The following is a 24,447-nucleotide window of genomic DNA, read 5'->3' on the forward strand; positions in this document are numbered from 1 at the left end:
TCTTAAATATGTTACACTATAATTGTGAAACGTAAATTCCCTAAATTTTTTTTTATATTTTGCATACATTTTTTGCTTCAATGAAACTAATAAATAATTCAACAAATCCTTGTTGCCATAGACTCTTGACACTTTTCTAGTGCATTACAGTCTTTTATCTCTTACAAGTTTGTGTAAAGCCTCTGAAGCTTCTTCCGGCCAATGGGTAAATCAAATGATTCGATAATATTTAAACTATGTACTAAAAGCTTATGAACTGTCACAGACATATAGTACCATCCGAAGAAATTCAAATAGAGCTGCCTTGTGTTCGAGGCCATAAAAGAAAATGATCCCAAATTGAGCTCAGAATCGCCTAAAACGCCTTCTAAAGGCCAAAAAAGGCCTTTAAAGAAAATGATCCCAAATTGAGCTCAGAATCGCCGAAAACGCCTTCTAAAGGCCAGAAATGGCCTTTAAAGAAAATGATTCCAAATTGAGCTCAGCATTGCCGAAAACGCCTTCTGAAGGCCAGAAAAAGCCAAAAAGGAAATGATCCCAAATTGAGCTCAGAATCGCCTAAAACGCCTTCTAAAGGCCAGTAAAGGCCTTCAAAGGAGATGATCCCCAATTGAGCTCAGAATCGCCGAAAACGCCTTCTGAAAGCCAGAAAAAGCCAAAAAGAAAATGATCCCAAATTGAGCTCAGAATCGCCTAAATTGCCTTCTAAAAGCCAGGAAAGGCCTTAAGAAAAATGATCTCAAATTGAGCTCAGAATCGCCGAAAACGCCTTCTAAAGGCCAGGAAAGGCCAAAAAAGAAAATGATCTTAAATTGAGCTTAGAATCGCCGAAAACGCCTTTTAAAATCCAGAAAAGGCCATTAAAGAAAATGATCCCAAATTGAGCTCAGAATCGCCAAAAACGCCTTCTGAAGGCCAGAGAAGGCCTTTAAAGAAAATGATTCCAAATAGAGCTCAAAATCGCCGAAAACGCCTTCTAAAGGTCAGAAAAGGCCATAAAAGAAAAAGATCCCAAATTGAGCTCAGAATCGCCGAAAACGTCTTCTGAAGGCCAGAAAAGGCCTTTGAAAGAAATGAGCCCTAATTAAGCTCAGAATCGCCGAAAACGCCTTCTAAAGGCCAGAAAAGGCCAAAAAAGAAAATGATCCCAAATTAAGCTCAAAATCGCCGAAAACGCCTTCTGAAAGCCAGAAAAGGCCAAAAAAGAAAATTATCCCAAATTGAGCTCAGTATCGCCGAAAACGCCTTCTAAAGGCCAGAAAAGGTCTTCAAAGAAAATGATCCCAAATTGAGCTCAGAATCGCCGAAAACGTCTCCTGAAGGCCAGAAAAGGCCTTTGAAAGAAATGAGCCCTAATTAAGCTCAGAATCGCCGAAAACGCCTTCTAAAGGCCGGAAAAGGCCAAAAAAGAAAATGATCCCAAATTGAGCTCAAAATCGCCGAAAACGCCTTCTGAAAGCCAGAAAAGGCCATAAAAGAAAATGATCCCAAATTGAGCTCAGTATCGCCGAAAACGCCTCCTAAGGCCAGAAAAGGTCTTCAAAGGGAATGATCCCAAATTGAGCTCAGAATCGCCTAAAACGCCTTCTAAAGGCCAGAAAAGGCTTTTAAAAAAAATGATCCCAAATTGAGCTCAGAATCGCCTAAAACGCCTTCTAAAGGCCAGTAAAGGCCAAAAAGAAAATGATCTCAAATTGAGCTCAGAATCGCCGAAAACGCCTTCTAAAGGCCAGAAAAGGCCATAAAAAAATGATCCCAAATTGAGCTCAGAATCGCCTAAAACACCTTCTAAAGGCCAGAAAAGGCCTTTAAAGAAAATGATCCCAAATTGAGCTCAGAATCGCCGAAAACGCCTACTAAAGGCCAGAAAAGGCCAAAAAAGAAATGATCCAAATTGAGCTCAGAATCGCCGAAAACGCCTTCTAAAGGCCAGAAAAGGTCATCAAAGGAAATGATCACAAATTGAGCTCAGAATCGCCGAAAACGCCTACTAAAGGCCAGAAAAGGCCAATAAAGAAATGATCCCAAATTGAGCTCAGAATCGCCGAAAACGCCTTCTAAAGGCCAGAAAAGGTCATCAAAGGAAATGATCCCAAATTGAGCTCAGAATCGCCGAAAACGCCTTCTAAAGGCCAGTAAAGGCCTTCAAAGGAGATGATCCCCAATTGAGCTCAGAATCGCCGAAAACGCCTTCTGAAAGCCAGAAAAAGCCAAATAGAAAATGATCCCAAATTGAGCTCAGAATCGCCCAAATTGCCTTCTAAAGGCCAGGAAAGGCCTTAAGAAAAATGATCTCAAATTGAGCTCAGAATCGCCGAAAACGCCTTCTAAAGGCCAGGAAAGGCCAAAAAAGAAAATGATCTTAAATTGAGCTCAGAATCGCCGAAAACGCCTTCTAAAGGCCAGAAAAGGCCATAAAAAAATGATCCCAAATTGAGCTCAGAATCGCCTAAAACACCTTCTAAAGGCCAGAAAAGGCCTTTAAAGAAAATGATCCCAAATTGAGCTCAGAATCGCCGAAAACGCCTACTAAAGGCCAGAAAAGGCCAAAAAAGAAATGATCCAAATTGAGCTCAGAATCGCCGAAAACGCCTTCTAAAGGCCAGAAAAGGTCATCAAAGGAAATGATCCCAAATTGAGCTCAGAATCGCCGAAAACGCCTTCTAAAGGCCAGTAAAGGCCTTCAAAGGAGATGATCCCCAATTGAGCTCAGAATCGCCGAAAACGCCTTCTGAAAGCCAGAAAAAGCCAAAAAGAAAATGATCCCAAATTGAGCTCAGAATCGCCTAAATTGCCTTCTAAAGGCCAGGAAAGGCCTTAAGAAAAATGATCTCAAATTGAGCTCAGAATCGCCGAAAACGCCTTCTAAAGGCCAGGAAAGGCCAAAAAAGAAAATGATCTTAAATTGAGCTCAGAATCGCCGAAAACGCCTTTTTAAATCCAGAAAAGGCCATTAAAGAAAATGATCCCAAATTGAGCTCAGAATCGCCAAAAACGCCTTCTGAAGGCCAGAGAAGGCCTTTAAAGAAAATGATCCCAAATAGAGCTCAAAATCGCCGAAAACGCCTTCTAAAGGTCAGAAAAGGCCATAAAAAAATGATCCCAAATTGAGCTCAGAATCGCCTAAAACACCTTCTAAAGGCCAGAAAAGGCCTTTAAAGAAAATGATCTCAAATTGAGCTCAGAATCGCCGAAAACGCCTACTAAAGGCCAGAAAAGGCCAAAAAAGAAAATTATCCCAAATTGAGCTCAGAATCGCCGAAAACGCCTTCTAAAGGCCAAAAAAGGTCATCAAAGGAAATGATCCCAAATTTAGCTCAGAATAGCCGAAAACGCCTTCTAAAGGCCAGAAAAGGCCATAAAAAATAAATGATCCCAAATTGAGCTCAGAATCGCCGAAAACGCCTTCTAAAGGCCAGAAAAGGCCTTCAAAGAAAATGATCCCAAATTGAGCTCAGAATCGCCTAAAACGCCTTCTAAAGGCCAGAAAAGGCCATAAAAGAAAATGATCTTAAATTGAGCTCAGAATCGCCGAAAACGCCTTTTAAAGGCCAGAAAAGGCCTTTAAAGAAAATGATCCCAAATTTAGCTCAGAATCGTCGAAAACGCCTTCTAAAGGCCAGAAAAAGCCAAAAAGAAAATGATCCCAAATTGAGCTTAGAACCGCCGGAAACGCCTTTTAAAGGCCAGAAAAGGTCTTCAAAGGAAATGATCCCAAATTGAGCTCAGAATCGCCGAAAACGCCTTCTAAAGGCCAGAAAAGGCCATAAAAGGAAATGATCCCAAATTTAGCTCAGAATAGCCGAAAACGCCTACTAAAGGCCAGAAAAGGCCATAAAAAATAAATGATCCCAAATTGAGCTCAGAATCGCCGAAAACGCCTTCTAAAGGCCAGAAAAGGCCTTCAAAGAAAATGATCCCAAATTGAGCTCAGAATCGCCGAAAACGCCTTTTAAAGGCCAGAAAAGGCCATAAAAGAAAATGATCTTAAATTGAGCTCAGAATCGCCGAAAACGCCTTTTAAAGGCCAGAAAAGGCCTTTAAAGAAAATGATCCCAAATTTAGCTCAGAATCGTCGAAAACGCCTTCTAAAGGCCAGAAAAAGCCAAAAAGAAAATGATCCCAAATTGAGCTTAGAACCGCCGGAAACGCCTTTTAAAGGCCAGAAAAGGTCTTCAAAGGAAATGATCCCAAATTGAGCTCAGAATCGCCGAAAACGCCTTCTAAAGGCCAGAAAAGGCCATAAAAGAAAATGATCCCAAATAGGAGGCCAAAAAAGGCCTTCAAAAACGAGAATAACGCTAGTTCTGATGTCAGTCAGTTTTAACAGAACTAGTGCTACCAGCAAAATATTCCATAAACTTTTGCTTGTAGGTAGATAGAGCTAAATCAATACACAAGGCTATCGCCTGACAGCAGTGAATATTCCTGATTTTCTTTTCCAACTGCAAGCTGTTCTGGTGCATTATTATTGATTATTATTATTATCTACACGACATGCTTCTGTGGTCTTCCTTTAGTAGTTTTCGAAACATTATCAGCTTTAGTTTCTCGGTTGAATGGTAACCCAAGTCACAATTTAAGTCGTATTGCATTCTTTTAGCGGTTTTCATCACCAATTTCGCAAAACTGCTGTTAAAACTAGAAATACTATCAGAACCTTCTGATAACCGCTGTAAGTTTGCTTTACAGCCAGGTGGCCCACCCTTGCCAAGCTTATTGAAGCAATCATAAGAATGGCAATAAAACTGCTTTGAAACCACATGGAAAGAGTACCGCATACTATAAGCAGCTGGCATTACCTCTTTAGGAGCGCAATAAGTTTGGTTGCATTATTGCGCTCTGCTACTTGCCACAATAAGTCCAATTGAACTTTTCATTGCTAGACAGCAACCGTAATAAGTTGATTTGTTGTGCCGTTCCTGCACACACACCAGAACATCACGTCACTTTTTTCAATACGGAAATATCTCGTCGCGGGAGAAGTGTTTCACCTGTGTTGGTTATCATCGTGCAATCGATTGCATTTGATGGTGATATTGTAAAAAGATAAGAAATAAAAAGGGGTTTTTGGAAGGTTTTGTAGCTCTCAAGCATATGCGCATGAAAATTTGTCGTGCATTTTGGGAACATAGGCGCTTAAAATTTATGCGCCATCAAAATTGTACGGGCTTACAAAAATGATCTCATTGTTAGCAAAAATGAATTGGATTGTTTTGGCTCAGGTTTTCAGAAATCTAGCCGTGTTCTTCAATACAGAGATAGATCAAAATCAACTTTGGATGTTCAATTTACTTCTTAGTCAGACGACGATTCGATTTTTGTTTCAAGATCATAAAAAGTTCCAAAAGATCAATATGGCGCGGTTGGTAATTAGTTGGTATCAATCGTAACCGCAATAAGCCTAGTTCAATGATATATATGTTGTAAGGTTCGGCAAAGGTTGGATGCCTGTATTATTAGAGAAAAATATGGTAAACCCCTGGGGCCTAGACAACTTTATTTTTATGAAAAATCTGACATCACACCGACGATAATGAGGAATCAACGAGCTTTGATATAAATAGAGAGGTGCACGAAAAATGCAACGATACATACTTAGTTTAATTGAATATTGAATATATTCCGAAATATATCAATAGTGTCTTGCCCCTACCATAGACAGACGTCCAAGCAAGAACAACATTGATCAAAATTTCCGTGTAAATTTTCAAAGTAAATTGCGTTACAAATCACTTGTATACTAGCGCCGCTTGGTGACCTTATCGCTACAATACATTTTTTTAGCTGCTGTACGAGGCGGTACTGGTAGCGCTATCTGGTTACGGATTGCTACTACAAAAAACTTTACACAAGTCTGGAACTCAGCTTGGACGTCTTTCTGCGCCCCTACCTTATTTTTAAGGACGCATAATTTAACGACATAGGAATGTTATGTTATTTGACAGTGAGCTGGAGTGGTTCTATGGGGCAATAATAAAACTAATAATAAAGCAAAATCGCATTGACTCTTGCCGGTTTTATTGTAAGTTTTATTAGAGTTTTATTGACAGCTATCAGTGTTCATTACGACTTGGCAACTTGGCTATTTTTGGCAACGGGTTTAACCGCCATAAAACCGTTGGTAATATTTATTGCTGTGATAAAACCGTTAGAAAACCAAGTAGCTATAGACTTGTTACTTGGGAACTGCACCGGTTTTGACAACCATCAATTTCGTGTATGATCTATATCACTTCGCCCAGTTAAGGTTAAGTTTCATACAATAAAATTTGGATTCGGAGAATTTGGACAAGCCGTGCTCAAATTCATTAGATACATCTTTTTTTTTCGTAAAAACTTGATGAATAAATTGACAAACATTTTTTTGATTGGACGGATCAACGGAGAGCCACTGTTCGAAACAGTGTATATTTTTAATCGGAAGAGTATCATCTGAAAAACGAAAATTTTATTCAAAACGTCAAAAAACTTTTTATTCATCCCTTGCAAGCATTTTCTTATTTGCTTACACTGCAAACTAGGGTATTTCCGGTAGTAAAATAGTCTGCCTAAAGACAACAAAATTTGTTTCAGTCTTTAATTGAAAAAGTTTGCCAAACCAGTTTGGCAGCCAGAAGATAAGTACTGACTAAGAAAACAGTGAACAATTTTTTATACTTCTGCATGTATAATACCTTACACATTTCGAATCACTTTTTCATCTCAAAGCTCGGGAGACTGCATAAGCTGTTTAACTTCAAATTGGTTCCTCACCCTATCTATCCACAAAGTGTTTTTTTTTTCAATCGCCTAAACCCATTCACGGTTCGTGTCCTAGCTGACAGTTCTCTCTACTTCATTCACTCTCCCGTTCAGTACCAGCAATGCAGCATCCTTACAAGCAGCCATCCCGCTCACACTGTTTCATCGATTCCACAACTATCCGTCCGCGTTCGGTACAAGCTCGACTCGCAGCGCCCACCAAAGCAGAACCCTGCCCATTTCAGGTCAGTAGTGAAATTGTGGTGAAACCTACGATTAATGGCTCTGATACACACAAGGTAAACAACAGTGCGTAGAACCGCCAACGGGCCGCTTTTGGCGGTCCGATGGCCAAGTCCGCCTAGCGGACCCCAGCTGGAAGCCCGGTTCGGTGCAGTTTTTGCACTCCAAACCGGCCATCCGGCTGAAAACGGCCTGAAACTGTTCCTTTCCGCATGACTGATTTTCACGTCCGATTTGCATTCGATAATTCGGACTGGCAGGGCGAGATGTTTTTCTCCCTTCATCGTCATCGTTGGCGGGTGGTGGAATGTGTTGTGCCCGTTGTGTTCCGGATTATTCGAATTGCGAATTGCTATGGACTTTGTTTTGAAATTAAGTGTAAAAGTGAATAACTTGTGTGACATTTAAAAAGCTAGAAACCAGATAAAAATCTCGTGCTTTGCCAAAAAAAAAAAAAAAACTAGCTCAGGCTAGCAGCAAGCAGACCGTTGTTAGCCCCTTTGAAGGATATCGAATTACACACATGCTCGAATTGTGAGGTAAATTCCTTCGGTTTTGCGGTCCCTGTGGCTTTGTCGCGCGTTCGCTTAGCGTTTGTCCACTGGTTTGTGATATGGTAGTGGCAGAGGAAAAAAATAACAGAATGTGTCCATTTTGAAGCTTTCGGCGCGGTTGAGTTGAGACGAAAGTCATTACCTACAACAAACAGTTTCGGGATAATAGAATTCAAATCGGGCACATGCGCATTCCCGACGCACGTTGGCCGGAGTTTGGTGCCACCGTTTGCTGGCAGGCTTGATGAACGAGGGTCCTACCGAGAAGCACTCTCGCTAATTGAAGGCAACGACGGTAAAATTGTCGCTGCTAAACGATGCTTTTGTGTTAATTTTTTTTCGAGCGGGATGAGGACGTGTGTGATTTTAGTGCATTTTCATGAGGTTTGACTTCGGATTTAATCCTACTGCAAGTTGAAGCATGTGACAACATGCGAAGAAAATGCGCGATTTTACCTAATTCGAGTACTAATTTCAGGACGGGTATCATTTCCCTAATTATTGTTTGGAGATTAGTTAATAATATGCGATTTGCACAACGTTAATTCGTTTGTTCTATCACAGGACATAACCAAAAATTAAAAGCTTATAACTTTATTTACTTTGAGATTTTTTTTTTTTTTTGGTTTGTTTGACATTGAAAGGTCCCTATTAATCTGTCAATAAATTCAGGCAAAATAATCTCAAATCCTGTTTTATAGTCCTGAAACAATTTTTTTTTGCAAAGTATTTTGAAAGATAACAAACTCCTAATAAGTAAATGATCGCATAAAACGTCTCTTTACTAATTCCCGGCCTCATTTGACATTCAAACTTTAATTTCAGTTTAACAATTATACTTGAAAATTTGCGGTAAAATGTTGTAATATTGGCGCACCCCTCGTCTATTCCAATTCTACGCTTACTGCTACTATTATCGGTATTTGATTGGCTGTACGAGTCGAATAACATGAAAGAAGACATAAGAGATTCTATGGTTATAGATCACCGCGTGGTGTAGTTTGCTCATAATAAATAGTGGTTAACTCCTAGAATACGGTGTTTGATTGAAAACGAGGACATGGTGTTAGAAGTGGGATACGGATAAGTTATTCATCCGTTCCGTTCAGAATTTTCATCGATATGGATGCCACACAAATCCAACACTTTATGGCCAAATAGGCAGAGTTTCTCATAAGGCTGATAGAGGGAGTGACTACGGCGGTCAGCCAACAGCCGTCGTCGTCGTCAAGAATTCCAGTTCTTCAGTCATAGAAGACGAAAAATGCTGTCGATGGCTGACAACACCAATAAAAACCGTGGATATGTGTCGAGCTGAAGAGATCGCGGGCGAGCGAACATTAGATCTGGCCATTCTATCATCTAAAACGGCAGATGTCAACAAAGAAATCTAGCGTCAATCTCACTGACCTACGAATACTAATCTCTGAAGAATTTGATTGGAAGTGGGCAAAATTTAGGAAGAGGAATTCAACAGAGTAAAGTCGTCGTTTGCTATAATCAGAAAGGAATTAATCTTGGATAAGGTTTCTGTCGGCTTTACTTCCTTGATGATCTTCCGAAATTTACACAGTATGTAAACAAGTTTGACATTACTTGCCCAGCAGATCAACTTTATAGACCATCGCACCAAATCTTTTGGTCACAATTGAAATGATCCAAAGAAGATTAAAATGGATTAATACTGCTCCCCTAGATAACTCCATTCTCCTAAATGGCAGAGCCAGAAAGGCCAAAACGGCGTTAAAAAACCAGAAATCGCCATAAAAGTTATAATGTATCAAACTTAAAACGGCAAAAATTTGATAACAAAAATAATAGTCACAAATCAAGCTCAAAATGATCAACGATTCTGAAAACCATGTTAAACCAACAGCGAAAATGATAAATGTTTATGAAATAGTTGCCAATTTGCTTCTAAAATCCATATTCTCAACTAACCGCTAAATGGCAGAATTCTGAACGACGATGGATTAGAAGAGTCTGGAACCAGTGCAGCGATAGTTGGATGAAAAGCTGAAGGTTTGGATTCAAGAAAGGTTCGTGATACCGGTGGAAGCAGCGTGGCTTTGTCGATCGAGAAACTAAATGGCCGTGAGAATTACGTCTCGTGGACGTTCTCCACGTAGATGACGATCCGGAAAGATTCTGGAGCGCTGTTTACGGTTTGCTTGAGCGGATGGATGCGAAAAATTCGCAATAGGCCTCAAGTCTCAAGCCCGCTTTCCATTGTTCCCGACCAGCCATCAAGTTTCTAGTGACTCTCTCCTACTTTTGATGGGATTGCCAAAGTGCTATGTAACGATGGTGATTGGTTTGGTAGTTTAAAGACGCGTTTTGAACTCAGATGACGTGAAGGCTGAGACCTCGCAGGACGTGAAGGCCAAGCCGGCGGTTTCGTGAAATAGAAAGATGGATCGTGCCATAACTGTCGTGACTTATTACTTAACTTACCAATTAGACGAAGGCCTGTGTGGCCTTTGCTGTATCAAAGAGCCGACGCCATTGTACTCGATCCATGGCTGCTCGTCGCCACACATGCAGGCTGCGGAGTTCTCCTCACACTTGGTCGATCCACCGTGCACATTGCGTGCCACGGCGTCGTGTTCCTATTGTGTCGTTATCCAGAACCTGGTCTTCCGTCCGACATCCTTACGACGTAGCCCACCGTAGCCTTCCGGTTTTAGCCGTATGACTATAGTGGGCTCCCCCAGCAACTTATTAAACTCGTGGTTCATCCCCACTACCGTAGATCGTATGCAGCACCTTCCGTTCGAAAATCCCGAGAACACGGTCCATGCTTCGTGGCTGTAGAGGACTGCCAATCTAATGAGTGTTTTGTAGAAGGACAACTTTGTAGAGCGCGTGACTTGTACCCCAACGCTAATTCGAGAACATGGAGCTGGTTTACAGGTATTCCTTTATACCCTGGAACCGATGAATCAGTTGTTGACGGCGTACAAAGACTTCAAAGTGATGGCTGAACGGAAATTTGGATACAAGTTGAAGGTTTTGTGCAGTGACAATGGCCGAGAATTTGTGAATAATCAATTCAAGACTGATATGAAGCGGGACGGAATAAGACATCAGAAATTGCATTAATTGGCCTATTCGCGAGAAAGTGAGGGGCATGCTGAATGTCGCCAATTTGCCGGTGAGGTTCTGGGTGGAGGCGGTGAACATGGCGGCACACCTAATCAACTGCGGTTCTCGGATGGTAAGGCGCCAGAAGAAACGTGGTCAAGAAAAAAAAACCTACTTTGGCCACTTAAAGATATTTGATAAGTGGCCATGATGCACGTGCCAAAGAAGAGAGAAACTGTAACTGAACTGGACTCCGACTGGAGACCGAAAGAATCGTCATGAGCCGTTGTTCAGAGATCGTGAGCGAAGGTCGGCGTGGTGGATAAAATAGTAACACCAGATCTCGACGTTTCATGCCATCTGGCATCCATAAAAAAAAATTAATATCGGCAATTTCATGTACTACTATCTGTGCTCTTTATAAACATTTCTCGTGAAGCTTTGACCGCTTTGACACGTGTTCCTAATGTCCAATTGAGCTGAAATTTTGCAAGGAGTTTTTTTTTTCGAGTAGACGAAACTTTTTAGCACTACTTCTAAGCGAAATTCGAAATATTGTTACCCTAATGATCACGATTTTTCACTGCGATAATCGTCTTCTTTTGCTTCTGACGTTGATAAGTTTCGCTATCTAAATAAATACCTACATTAGAGCGCAAGAATGAGAAAAAAATTGACCTTCGAATATCGTTTAGCGGTAGGGCTCAAAAGTTTCGTCTTCTCGAAGAGAGTCTTCATGCCAAATTTCAACTCAATCGAACATCGGGAGCACGTGCCTCAGAGCGGTCAAAGTTTCAGGAAAAATATCGATGAAAAAAAAAACAGTCGATACCGATTTTTTTTTTTGATGCCAAATGTCTTAGAAATGCATGAAACGTCGAGATTCGGTGTTAACTCGAAAAAAAAATTTTTCTAAAAAACGAACTTCCTGGGTCTTAGAAAATTTTCGTAGAAGTTTGACCGCTTTGAGGCACATGTTCCCTATCGACAAAATCAAGCTGAAATTTTGCATGGGGACTTTGTTCGAGAAGATGAAACTTTTTAGCCCCTCCGCTAAACGATATTCGAAAAATCGATTTTTATTGACACTCTAGCCTAAGTTGTTGAACAAACATGTCAAACGAGTACTTGGCACCGCGACATTTTTTTTTCTCTAAACGTATTTTGATGTTTTTTTTTTTTTTCTAGAAATGAGAATGATTTTTAATTACTTATAAAATTGATTTTGTAATAACATGTCTTAACAGTAACAGAATTAAATAGACAGAAATGAGGCAAAATAACATCGCCAAACGCAATTCTTCGATGCGCGAATGTTATTCTACCATTTGATCTGTGTGCGAGAGCCAACGGTCGTTCTACTATTTCGAGCGAAAGCCTACTGCGATGCACTCCAACGAAGTGAATCAAATTAAATCGTTTACAAGTTTGGTTGAAAGTATCAGGTGATGGATGAGACTAAAAAATCACAAGAAGGTTGTATGCAAAGCCACGACCGCAAGGTTGAAGTAGAATACTTTTACAAGAAAGATAACCTGGCTGCTTGCGTGTCAGTCATTTTTTTTAGTAAATAAACGTTGACCGTTCATTGGCAGTATTGTAATTTCTTTTTGTCTGATATTTTGAATGCAGTTCATTGGATATTTTTAAATTTTGTGCAAATGAGAAGTTGAAGTGCTGCCGAATCGTAATATGCACATTTAATACGACATCATTAAACGGGAACGGAACAAAGGCTACGGTTATGCAGAACGCGAATGCCGGCGCGATGCGATTCGCCTTACCGTGGTGAAATGTACAGCTCTTTTTAAGGCGAAGTAGAGCTATACATTTCAACAGATTTCGTCTTGCCGAATCGCATCGCGCCGTTATTTGCGTTCTGCATGACCGTAGCCAAACACTAAGCGACGCAAACACGTAATAATAATCAGAGTATGCATGTAGATGAAGATAATTAACTTTGGATTATAGCGCAAAACGAGAAAATATTAACTCTTCAAATAATCAATTGTGTTTTTCAAATTTCAGTTGTTCAGTTTAATATCCGATGAAATCTTTGTTTATTATCTGATGAAGCTCTTATATAGGCCAAATGATGCATTCCCAATTTACTAGGTCCATAACTCTGCCGACCGTGCTTGGGAAAGCGCGGTATAACGACCAATCAGAGGTCGAATTTTGTGTTTTGACAAGGCTTAAGAGTTTTCAATAGTACAATAGTTCGAATGATAAAATTGCAATTTCATGCATTTGGTAGGAATCTTAGAAGATTTTTTAATCAATTGCTGCAAAAACGAAGGAAATCCATCGAAAACTAACCGATTTATTGGCATTTGAAATTTTTCTCGATTTTTTCAGTTTTAGATTTTCATTTTACATCCCTATGTAGCCGAACTTCCTGAGAGAAGTATTCTAATTCAAAATTAAATCTTCATTAATTCATTTGTTGTCCTTATAAGGACAATTGTTCAATTTATCATAGGATGTAATGTTTATCTTACATCTCTGTGTTACCTTGATAGTGAGGACTAAGGCGCACGGTCAACACAATGAGAAAGGTGTTTTCACATTGAAAACTAGACACGGCTTTACTGGAGGGAGTGTTGGCAATTGCATCTACCGCTAATACCACCGCTGTCATACGAAAGCGCGTCGTTTCATGTGGGGAATATCAACAACGAAAAATGACGCGCGTATAAGCATAACCCGAACTGTTTCGCCGTGCTGCTCCCATTTACCTTTACATCGGCCTCAGGGAAGTACCGGCTGCATCTGCATCTACCGCTGAGGCTGTCACTATACTGCTATTGGTACCAAAAGCTATTAACTCTTCAAATAAGTGTGTTATTTGTTCTCAAAAGAACAATTGTTCAATTCAAAATCGGATTTACGCAATCGCTTCTATGTAATATTACCGACAATAATATTCTTCTGAACAAACTGATACAACTTTTCCATTAGGCCTCTGTCATAATAGACGCGAAAAGCGACGCGAACCGATTCGCTCAGCTGTAGGTTAATGTACAGCCACCAGTAGAGCTGTACATCAACCTACGGCCGAGCGAGTCGGTTCGCGCCGCTTTTCGCGTCTACTATGGCAGAGGCCTTAGAGAAAGTTGCTGGCTGATGTATTCACTTCATGCAAGCCTGCTGCTGATGCTTCCCGCTACCACACTGAAACAGCATTTTAGTGAAGAGAGTGTCGTTGCATCAGCTGACCCTGCTACTATCGATGCTGATATACCCGCTGCAACAGCTACGCTATGCATAGCCATGCTACAGTTGTGGCCGCTATACGCTGGCCCAAATGCTGAGCAACTGCAACGCTATCCGTAACCATGCCACAGTTGTGGCCGCCATTGGTATCCGCTGTACCTGCATCTGCTGGCCCTGCTGCTATCTATGGTGAGATCCGCTGAAACTGCTACGCTTATTCGCAGCCATGCCACAGTTGTGGCCGCTATCCACTATCGATGGTACCCACTGCTCGCTCCCGCTGCTGCTAAGGGAGGACTGCTGTCGTCGCTGTTCAGAACTATCATGAGCGGCTTCGACTAAAACAGGCTCTTATATAGGGATGAAAATAGGAATGAATTATTTTTCGTACGTGGTGGAATGATATAACTTGAAAAATATGTGTGACTCCATTCTGACTCAGAGCGATCATTTGATAAGCTCCACCTCTTTTTTCAGTTTCTAAAGTTTTTCCTCAGTTTCGTAGCACGGATGCACAAAAATGATTTCTTGTCGAGCCGGACCGATAGCACTCTCATTGAAGCAACAAAATAACATGTTTTGTGTCGTGTTGCGCAGCTTCGTTGAAGAAAATGTTCCCGTCCCCGTGTCGCATGTAAGCAGATTATTGCGTTCAGTAGACAGTAGATAGTGTATCCAGCGAATAAACATCGATGGTGCTCTCACACACACAACGGTTTTAACCCGTATCTTATTGCGGTTTGTAACATCAAGCGATTTCGTTTGCTCGCTGTTGCGTGTTGCATCATGTTGCAACTTGGCAGCTGGGAGACGACAAAATTCTGTTAATGCTGATTGATTGAATCGACTTCACATTAGCTCTGCTTAGTCGAACTAACTGCTTTTGTGAATGCGTACTAATAGGGCAATTTATTATTCAATGTCGGTTATGCTGATCGCAGCCTTTACGCTGCCCCTACAGTGGGGAGTTTACTAAATAAAGTAAAAATTAGACAACTACAACAGACAACTACAACAGAAAACAGAATGTCTGCTTGTGTTGATGCCAGAAAATTATTAACCTTCAATTATTTTTTCATTTGCCTTGAAAAAAGCATGTTGCGGTTCAAAATCGGTTGCTAATTACAACCTTTGAGCTGCCCTAACATTGGGGGAATTAAGATACACGGACAACATGCACTGTGGAAGCTATTTCACACTCAGTAAATAAGACGGGTGCGACAAATTTAAATTGCTAGGATGCAACCCAGAATACTTGTTTGCGTTGACAAAAATTATTAACTTCCAATGACTTGTTTATTTGCCTTCAAAAAGGCATTTTGATTTCCAAAATTGGATTTCCTGATGGCAATCTTCATGCTGCCCCAACACGGGGGGAATAATGGCTGTCTGGCGACACACGCTGAGAAAAACCGCGCTGCTCCTGAGACTTGGTGACCAACCACAGGGCTATTGCTGCTGCTAAGGAAGGACGACTGCTGTTGTCGCTGTCTAGAACTATTATGAGCGGCTCCGGCTGAAACAGGCTCTTATATAGGCCAAATAGCATGTTTTCAATTGCAAGGTATATGATCCTGTCGACCGTGCTTGGGAAGCAAGCATATAACGACCAATCAGAGGTCAAATTTTTCGTTTTGACAAGGCTTGACTATTTCCAATAGTACAATAGTGTGAATAATAAAATTACAATTATCTTATTTTGGGAAGAATCTTAGAAGATTTTCCAATCTATTGCTGCAAAAACGAAGGAAATCCATCGAATACTAACCGATTTATTAGCATTTGAAATTGGACATATTTTTCACTTTTTTCGGTTTTAGATTTTCATTTCACATCCCTATGTAACCGAACTTCCTGAGAGAAGTATTCTACTTCAAAAATCACAAGAAGGTTGTATGCAAAGCCACGACCGCAAGGTTGAAGTAGAATACTTTTACAAGAAGGATAACCTGGCTGCTTGCGTGTCAGTCATTTTTTTTAGTAAATAAACGTTGACCGTTCATTGGCAGTATTGTAATTTCTTTTTGTCTGATATTTTGAATGCAGTTCATTGGATATTTTTAAATTTTGTGCAAATGAGAAGTTGAAGTGCTGCCGAATCGTAATATGCACATTTAATACGACATCATTAAACGGGAACGGAACAAAGGCTACGGTTATGCAGAACGCGAATGCCGGCGCGATGCGATTCGCCTTACCGTGGTGAAATGTACAGCTCTTTTTAAGGCGAAGTAGAGCTATACATTTCAACAGATTTCGTCTTGCCGAATCGCATCGCGCCGTTATTTGCGTTCTGCATGACCGTAGCCAAACACTAAGCGACGCAAACACGTAATAATAATCAGAGTATGCATGTAGATGAAGATAATTAACTTTGGATTATAGCGCAAAACGAGAAAATATTAACTCTTCAAATAATCAATTGTGTTTTTCAAATTTCAGTTGTTCAGTTTAATATCCGATGAAATCTTTGTTTATTATCTGATGAAGCTCTTATATAGGCCAAATGATGCATTCCCAATTTACTAGGTCCATAACTCTGCCGACCGTGCTTGGGAAAGCGCGGTATAACGACCAATCAGAGGTCGAATTTTGTGTTTTGACAAGGCTTAAGAGTTTTCAATAGTACAATAGTTCGAATGATAAAATTGCAATTTCATGCATTTGGTAGGAATCTTAGAAGATTTTTTAATCAATTGCTGCAAAAACGAAGGAAATCCATCGAAAACTAACCGATTTATTGGCATTTGAAATTTTTCTCGATTTTTTCAGTTTTAGATTTTCATTTTACATCCCTATGTAGCCGAACTTCCTGAGAGAAGTATTCTAATTCAAAATTAAATCTTCATTAATTCATTTGTTGTCCTTATAAGGACAATTGTTCAATTTATCATAGGATGTAATGTTTATCTTACATCTCTGTGTTACCTTGATAGTGAGGACTAAGGCGCACGGTCAACACAATGAGAAAGGTGTTTTCACATTGAAAACTAGACACGGCTTTACTGGAGGGAGTGTTGGCAATTGCATCTACCGCTAATACCACCGCTGTCATACGAAAGCGCGTCGTTTCATGTGGGGAATATCAACAACGAAAAATGACGCGCGTATAAGCATAACCCGAACTGTTTCGCCGTGCTGCTCCCATTTACCTTTACATCGGCCTCAGGGAAGTACCGGCTGCATCTGCATCTACCGCTGAGGCTGTCACTATACTGCTATTGGTACCAAAAGCTATTAACTCTTCAAATAAGTGTGTTATTTGTTCTCAAAAGAACAATTGTTCAATTCAAAATCGGATTTACGCAATCGCTTCTATGTAATATTACCGACAATAATATTCTTCTGAACAAACTGATACAACTTTTCCATTAGGCCTCTGTCATAATAGACGCGAAAAGCGACGCGAACCGATTCGCTCAGCTGTAGGTTAATGTACAGCCACCAGTAGAGCTGTACATCAACCTACGGCCGAGCGAGTCGGTTCGCGCCGCTTTTCGCGTCTACTATGGCAGAGGCCTTAGAGAAAGTTGCTGGCTGATGTATTCACTTCATGCAAGCCTGCTGCTGATGCTTCCCGCTACCACACTGAAACAGCATTTTAGTGAAGAGAGTGTCGTTGCATCAGCTGACCCTGCTACTATCGATGCTGATATACCCGCTGCAACAGCTACGCTATGCATAGCCATGCCACAGTTGTGGCCGCTATACGCTGGCTCAAATGCTGAGCAACTGCAACGCTATCCGTAACCATGCCACAGTTGTGGCCGCCATTGGTATCCGCTGTACCTGCATCTGCTGGCCCTGCTGCTATCTATGGTGAGATCCGCTGAAACTGCTACGCTTATTCGCAGCCATGCCACAGTTGTGGCCGCTATCCACTATCGATGGTACCCACTGCTCGCTCCCGCTGCTGCTAAGGGAGGACTGCTGTCGTCGCTGTTCAGAACTATCATGAGCGGCTTCGACTAAAACAGGCTCTTATATAGGGATGAAAATAGGAATGAATTATTTTTCGTACGTGGTGGAATGATATAACTTGAAAAATATGTGTGACTCCATTCTGACTCAGAGCGATCATTTGATAAGCTCCACCTCTTTTTTCAGTTTCTAAAGTTTTTCCTCAGTTTCGTAGCACGGATGCACAAAAATGATTTCTTGTCGAGCCGGACCGATAGCACTCTCATTGAAGCAACAAAATAACATGTTTTGTGTCGTGTTGCGCAGCTTCGTTGAAGAAAATGTTCCCGTCCCCGTGTCACATGTAAGCAGATTATTGCGTTCAGTAGACAGTAGATAGTGTATCCAGCGAATAAACATCGATGGTGCTCTCACACACACAACGGTTTTAACCCGTATCTTATTGCGGTTTGTAACATCAAGCGATTTCGTTTGCTCGCTGTTGCGTGTTGCATCATGTTGCAACTTGGCAGCTGGGAGACGACAAAATTCTGTTAATGCTGATTGATTGAATCGACTTCACATTAGCTCTGCTTAGTCGAACTAACTGCTTTTGTGAATGCGTACTAATAGGGCAATTTATTATTCAATGTCGGTTATGCTGATCGCAGCCTTTACGCTGCCCCTACAGTGGGGAGTTTACTAAATAAAGTAAAAATTAGACAACTACAACAGACAACTACAACAGAAAACAGAATGTCTGCTTGTGTTGATGCCAGAAAATTATTAACCTTCAATTATTTTTTCATTTGCCTTGAAAAAAGCATGTTGCGGTTCAAAATCGGTTGCTAATTACAACCTTTGAGCTGCCCTAACATTGGGGGAATTAAGATACACGGACAACATGCACTGTGGAAGCTATTTCACACTCAGTAAATAAGACGGGTGCGACAAATTTAAATTGCTAGGATGCAACCCAGAATACTTGTTTGCGTTGACAAAAATTATTAACTTCCAATGACTTGTTTATTTGCCTTCAAAAAGGCATTTTGATTTCCAAAATTGGATTTCCTGATGGCAATCTTCATGCTGCCCCAACACGGGGGGAATAATGGCTGTCTGGCGACACACGCTGAGAAAAACCGCGCTGCTCCTGAGACTTGGTGACCAACCACAGGGCTATTGCTGCTGCTAAGGAAGGACGACTGCTGTTGTCGCTGTCTAGAACTATTATGAGCGGCTCCGGCTGAAACAGGCTCTTATATAGGCCAAATAGCATGTTTTCAATTGCAAGGTATATGATCCTGTCGACCGTGCTTGGGAAGCAAGCATATAACGACCAATCAGAGGTCAAATTTTTCGTTTTGACAAGGCTTGACTATTTCCAATAGTACAATAGTGTGAATAATAAAATTACAATTATCTTATTTTGGGAAGAATCTTAGAAGATTTTCCAATCTATTGCTGCAAAAACGAAGGAAATCCATCGAATACTAACCGATTTATTAGCATTTGAAATTGGACATATTTTTCACTTTTTTCGGTTTTAGATTTTCATTTCACATCCCTATGTAACCGAACTTCCTGAGAGAAGTATTCTACTTCAAAAATCACAAGAAGGTTGTATGCAAAGCCACGACCGCAAGGTTGAAGTAGAATACTTTTACAAGAAAGATAACCTGGCTGCTTGCGTGTCAGTCATTTTTTTTAGTAAATAAACGTTGACCGTTCATTGGCAGTATTGTAATTTCTTTTTGTCTGATATTTTGAATGCAGTTCATTGGATATTTTTAAATTTTGTGCAAATGAGAAGTTGAAGTGCTGCCGAATCGTAATATGCACATTTAATACGACATCATTAAACGGGAACGGAACAAAGGCTACGGTTATGCAGAACGCGAATGCCGGCGCGATGCGATTCGCCTTACCGTGGTGAAATGTACAGCTCTTTTTAAGGCGAAGTAGAGCTATACATTTCAACAGATTTCGTCTTGCCGAATCGCATCGCGCCGTTATTTGCGTTCTGCATGACCGTAGCCAAACACTAAGCGACGCAAACACGTAATAATAATCAGAGTATGCATGTAGATGAAGATAATTAACTTTGGATTATAGCGCAAAACGAGAAAATATTAACTCTTCAAATAATCAATTGTGTTTTTCAAATTTCAGTTGTTCAGTTTAATATCCGATGAAATCTTTGTTTATTATCTGATGAAGCTCTTATATAGGCCAAATGATGCATTCCCAATTTACTAGGTCCATAACTCTGCCGACCGTGCTTGGGAAAGCGCGGTATAACGACCAATCAGAGGTCGAATTTTGTGTTTTGACAAGGCTTAAGAGTTTTCAATAGTACAATAGTTCGAATGATAAAATTGCAATTTCATGCATTTGGTAGGAATCTTAGAAGATTTTTTAATCAATTGCTGCAAAAACGAAGGAAATCCATCGAAAACTAACCGATTTATTGGCATTTGAAATTTTTCTCGATTTTTTCAGTTTTAGATTTTCATTTTACATCCCTATGTAGCCGAACTTCCTGAGAGAAGTATTCTAATTCAAAATTAAATCTTCATTAATTCATTTGTTGTCCTTATAAGGACAATTGTTCAATTTATCATAGGATGTAATGTTTATCTTACATCTCTGTGTTACCTTGATAGTGAGGACTAAGGCGCACGGTCAACACAATGAGAAAGGTGTTTTCACATTGAAAACTAGACACGGCTTTACTGGAGGGAGTGTTGGCAATTGCATCTACCGCTAATACCACCGCTGTCATACGAAAGCGCGTCGTTTCATGTGGGGAATATCAACAACGAAAAATGACGCGCGTATAAGCATAACCCGAACTGTTTCGCCGTGCTGCTCCCATTTACCTTTACATCGGCCTCAGGGAAGTACCGGCTGCATCTGCATCTACCGCTGAGGCTGTCACTATACTGCTATTGGTACCAAAAGCTATTAACTCTTCAAATAAGTGTGTTATTTGTTCTCAAAAGAACAATTGTTCAATTCAAAATCGGATTTACGCAATCGCTTCTATGTAATATTACCGACAATAATATTCTTCTGAACAAACTGATACAACTTTTCCATTAGGCCTCTGTCATAATAGACGCGAAAAGCGACGCGAACCGATTCGCTCAGCTGTAGGTTAATGTACAGCCACCAGTAGAGCTGTACATCAACCTACGGCCGAGCGAGTCGGTTCGCGCCGCTTTTCGCGTCTACTATGGCAGAGGCCTTAGAGAAAGTTGCTGGCTGATGTATTCACTTCATGCAAGCCTGCTGCTGATGCTTCCCGCTACCACACTGAAACAGCATTTTAGTGAAGAGAGTGTCGTTGCATCAGCTGACCCTGCTACTATCGATGCTGATATACCCGCTGCAACAGCTACGCTATGCATAGCCATGCCACAGTTGTGGCCGCTATACGCTGGCCCAAATGCTGAGCAACTGCAACGCTATCCGTAACCATGCCACAGTTGTGGCCGCCATTGGTATCCGCTGTACCTGCATCTGCTGGCCCTGCTGCTATCTATGGTGAGATCCGCTGAAACTGCTACGCTTATTCGCAGCCATGCCACAGTTGTGGCCGCTATCCACTATCGATGGTACCCACTGCTCGCTCCCGCTGCTGCTAAGGGAGGACTGCTGTCGTCGCTGTTCAGAACTATCATGAGCGGCTTCGACTAAAACAGGCTCTTATATAGGGATGAAAATAGGAATGAATTATTTTTCGTACGTGGTGGAATGATATAACTTGAAAAATATGTGTGACTCCATTCTGACTCAGAGCGATCATTTGATAAGCTCCACCTCTTTTTTCAGTTTCTAAAGTTTTTCCTCAGTTTCGTAGCACGGATGCACAAAAATGATTTCTTGTCGAGCCGGACCGATAGCACTCTCATTGAAGCAACAAAATAACATGTTTTGTGTCGTGTTGCGCAGCTTCGTTGAAGAAAATGTTCCCGTCCCCGTGTCGCATGTAAGCAGATTATTGCGTTCAGTAGACAGTAGATAGTGTATCCAGCGAATAAACATCGATGGTGCTCTCACACACACAACGGTTTTAACCCGTATCTTATTGCGGTTTGTAACATCAAGCGATTTCGTTTGCTCGCTGTTGCGTGTTGCATCATGTTGCAACTTGGCAGCTGGGAGACGACAAAATTCTGTTAATGCTGATTGATTGAATCGACTTCACATTAGCTCTGCTTAGTCGAACTAACTGCTTTTGTGAATGCGTACTAATAGGGCAATTTATTATTCAATGTCGGTTATGCTGATCGCAGCCTTTACGCTGCCCCTACAGTGGGGAGTTTACTAAATAAAGTAAAAATTAGACAACTACAACAGACAACTACAACAGAAAACAGAATGTCTGCTTGTGTTGATGCCAGAAAATTATTAACCTTCAATTATTTTTTCATTTGCCTTGAAAAAAGCATGTTGCGGTTCAAAATCGGTTGCTAATTACAACCTTTGAGCTGCCCTAACATTGGGGGAATTAAGATACACGGACAACATGCACTGTGGAAGCTATTTCACACTCAGTAAATAAGACGGGTGCGACAAATTTAAATTGCTAGGATGCAACCCAGAATACTTGTTTGCGTTGACAAAAATTATTAACTTCCAATGACTTGTTTATTTGCCTTCAAAAAGGCATTTTGATTTCCAAAATTGGATTTCCTGATGGCAATCTTCATGCTGCCCCAACACGGGGGGAATAATGGCTGTCTGGCGACACACGCTGAGAAAAACCGCGCTGCTCCTGAGACTTGGTGACCAACCACAGGGCTATTGCTGCTGCTAAGGAAGGACGACTGCTGTTGTCGCTGTCTAGAACTATTATGAGCGGCTCCGGCTGAAACAGGCTCTTATATAGGCCAAATAGCATGTTTTCAATTGCAAGGTATATGATCCTGTCGACCGTGCTTGGGAAGCAAGCATATAACGACCAATCAGAGGTCAAATTTTTCGTTTTGACAAGGCTTGACTATTTCCAATAGTACAATAGTGTGAATAATAAAATTACAATTATCTTATTTTGGGAAGAATCTTAGAAGATTTTCCAATCTATTGCTGCAAAAACGAAGGAAATCCATCGAATACTAACCGATTTATTAGCATTTGAAATTGGACATATTTTTCACTTTTTTCGGTTTTAGATTTTCATTTCACATCCCTATGTAACCGAACTTCCTGAGAGAAGTATTCTACTTCAAAATGATATTAATCATGGGTCGGGAAAAAAAGATCCTGTTCTGATAAGAAATGTGCTCGTAAGAATGCTCATGTAAAGTTTTCGAAACAATACAAGTTTATTCGCAGTGATGTAGTTCGGATTGTGTGGATTGATGTATATTGAGTGTGCTAAAAATCAGATATGGTAGTGAGTCCGGAAGAACCGAAAACATTTGCTTGACCTGATCGAACCGGTGGGCATTATAACCAGCGTTGCCGTTGTGCCAGATAAATCTGGATTTTGCCAGATTTCTGTTTGCGCGCCAGACAAACAGATAAACCTCAGAATCTGCCAGATATTTGCCAGATTTCATTCGCGTCGTCTCGCAAAAAGGTCATTACTGCGAGATGGGCCGTGTCTGGCCTTTACCTACCTACACCCGGCGAGAGCAAAAAAAAGGTCATCACTTTCAATTCTGCCAGGAATTTTATCCAAAAATGAGTGACAGATTTTTGCCAGACTTTTCATTTTCGTTTTGCCAGATTTTATTCAAAACTTAGTGGCAACGCTGATTATAACAGTAAATTGTCGTTTCAAGGGATAACAACACTCATCTGTGTGTCTCTGAAAACACAGACCTTTCCGTTATTAGTATTTAACAGTAAATTTTATGTAATTTTCGATACCATCAACTTTGATACCGGATAGTCGAAAAACAAGTTTTTTTTCGTTATATAGAATGCAAAAAAAGTGTCTAATGAATTTTGCAGTCTACCGTGGTGTGGCAGTCCGAAGTACCTTTTTCCTCTGCGGACATATACACAAAACCACCTGCAGATCACCCGATCAGCCGACAGAAAATGAAATCGACCACGTTCTAATCGACGGTAGGTGCTTTCCCGACATCATCAACGTTCACACCAGCGCACTGCCGCGCATAGCATGTCAGTCCCACCTGCATTTTCAGCAAGCCGAGAAAAACGCGTTTTTATACGATTTAATAACATTGCTTCTTACGAGATGGGACAATATGTTTGGATGTTTCCCAGTAGTTTTTCAGAACAAAGTTGTTGAGCTCATCCATTGTTACGAAACTATGCATTGTTAGCTACCATTCACGCGTAACAGCTCAATTTTACTGAAAATGCAAATGGGGCTGACTTGCTATGCGCGGCAGCGCAGTGCGAATATAGACTCAGACTATTACCTAGTAGCTGTGTGCATGCGCTCAAAACTTTCAACGGTATATAATACCCGTCGAAGTCGAATGCCACGACTAAATATTGGGCAACTGCGGGTCGCCGGAGTTGCACAGGAATACATGCAGCACTACCCACGGAAGAACAGCTTGGCGCAGCTACTCTTGAAGATGGATGGAGGAGCATTCGATCCGCAACAGGTACTACTGCTGTAGTGCTGAGGATGGGCGATACTAGCATCGATACCAGCGGTATCGATACTCGGGGTCGCGAAATCGAGTATTTTGGCATCGATACTCACCGCGAGAGA

The 24,447-nt window shown here is 40.9% G+C and overlaps 1 protein-coding gene across 1 annotated transcript in view; it reads left to right on the forward strand.

The window, feature by feature from the left end:
• The first annotated feature begins 6,994 nt into the window (after positions 1–6,994).
• Positions 6,995–24,447, forward strand: part of LOC129722626 (paired box protein Pax-6-like) — a 34,706-nt gene continuing 17,253 nt past the window's right edge. Inside the window, exon 1 of the mRNA XM_055676229.1 lies at positions 6,995–7,043. Coding sequence (XP_055532204.1) covers positions 7,024–7,043 — 20 coding nt within the window. The 5' untranslated portion in view covers positions 6,995–7,023. The remainder of the gene's footprint in view (positions 7,044–24,447) is intronic.

This window comes from Wyeomyia smithii, chromosome 1 (assembly GCF_029784165.1).
Source record: "Wyeomyia smithii strain HCP4-BCI-WySm-NY-G18 chromosome 1, ASM2978416v1, whole genome shotgun sequence".
Classification (NCBI taxonomy): Eukaryota; Metazoa; Arthropoda; class Insecta; order Diptera; family Culicidae; genus Wyeomyia; species Wyeomyia smithii.